At 41.3% G+C, this 1,636-nt stretch overlaps 1 protein-coding gene across 1 annotated transcript in view; it reads right to left on the bottom strand.

Annotated features, from left to right (window-relative positions):
* Positions 1 to 1,636, bottom strand: part of LOC119590713 (annulin-like) — a gene marked incomplete at its 5' end in the record, with an annotated part of 38,054 nt that overhangs the window by 15,547 nt on the left and 20,871 nt on the right. Inside the window, 2 exon segments of the mRNA XM_037939400.1 lie at positions 439 to 557; positions 880 to 1,077. Coding sequence (XP_037795328.1) covers positions 439 to 557; positions 880 to 1,077 — 317 coding nt within the window.

The following is a 1,636-nucleotide window of genomic DNA, read 5'->3' as shown; positions in this document are numbered from 1 at the left end:
AATATGTATGAGCGTGTAATGCACACACGCTTTCGCGAAGGGTTATAAAAAGCCCTTGTTTATTTTCTTCACTAACAGCTGCTTCTCTATTTGATTATATTTTGGTTCGTCTCTCAATATGCTTCCATCATGCACTTGTGCCCACTTGAGGTCTACACAAATCACCCGTCAGTCATCATAAGACTTTTAAACTTGATACCATGTGTTCATAACTAATCATACTCTTCTAAATACGGTTGAGAATGGCTATATTTTGTAACTACGTGTAATCTCTTAGTTGTCGTCCATTCGTGTTTTATGAGCGGAAAATTACTCATCCTTCTTGTAAATGGCTTCATCCAGAAACTGTATCTTATGACTGCCATTTATGGGTGAGCTTACCACTGAATGTCATCTGTGCATAAATTAATCCTCTGTAAGTGGATTTTATCGCCTCACCGAAAGAACGATGGAATTGTCTGTCGTCTCTTTGATCTGGGCGCTCCACCCGCTGTCGCTCTCCGTGCCAATGCCCACGCCGACCAGAGTCCCGCTTCCGAAACTGGGACTTTTCGCGTCTGAAATGTTTTTGGTGAATGAGATGATCTTATTTTGAAAAATCCCTAAGTGCATACTATCACTGAAATAAAAAATGTTGATCTCTCGTGTTTATTCTCAATTGCATTATGAAACGTTCGGAGGCTTGATCATGGAGCTACTTCAAAATGAAGCAAAACGTAAGCATTCGAAAAGGAACAAAACTTCAAATAATTTTGCAATTTAGTAAAATTAAAATGTATAATCGCATCAGAGCGGAATAAACATCACATCCCCCAGCTGTCACCGCACTGCCTCCTTCCCCTCCCCTCCCTTCCCCCTGTCTCCCCCTCCCTCACTTACCAGCGACGGTGAAGACGAGAGACAGCTTGTCCTTCTCGCTGTCCATCGCCTTGTTGGTGCTCAGCGTGATGGAGAAAGCCTGGCCTCTCCGCACCACCAGCCGGGGCTTCTCTCGCTCCATCAGCTCGTACTCGTTCGTGTGGTGTGGGATCCCATTCTCCTTCGTCATCAGGTCGAAGTTCTTTATCGATAAGAATTCTATAATGAAAAAGAGGATTAGATTCCATCTCTTCATAGGTGTGAAAATTATTCTTAAGAAGAGTTATATGCATGGTCATTTACATGACAGTGAAGATGGAGAAATGAAAGCAATGGCAGCGTTTTATAATGAATAGTTAAGATACAGAATTACTGAATTATCGTTCTCTCCGGTGAGCAAAACAACGAAGACGAATAAGGTGTAATAATACCGCACACCATGGCCTTAGGGTTCACTTTCGTGGGGCTTCGTGTCTCCCTCTTGGATGCCACAGACAAGGTGATTATTCCCCTTCCTACCTCTAATTTTCTTTTCCTTTTCTTTTCCTTTCAAATCTATAGCTTACGATGGCCGTAGGGGTAGTGCATATGCTTTCACCAATAATTTGCATGTATTTTTTTTTTATTATATGTGTTTCAGTTGGTAAAAAATAAGCCAAATTTACTTTTTATGAGGTTAGAACTAAGTTTTATTGTAAATTAACTGATCTCATGTTTCCCCGTGTTAAATGCTACTTGTTGTATGTCATTTTATGCCACTCCGGTAGCCACGTGTCGA

The sequence above is a fragment of the Penaeus monodon genome, chromosome 27 (assembly GCF_015228065.2).
Source record: "Penaeus monodon isolate SGIC_2016 chromosome 27, NSTDA_Pmon_1, whole genome shotgun sequence".
In the NCBI taxonomy this organism is placed as follows: Eukaryota; Metazoa; Arthropoda; class Malacostraca; order Decapoda; family Penaeidae; genus Penaeus; species Penaeus monodon.
Note: the sequence above shows the minus strand (reverse complement) of the source record. Positions and strands in the feature narration are given on the sequence as shown.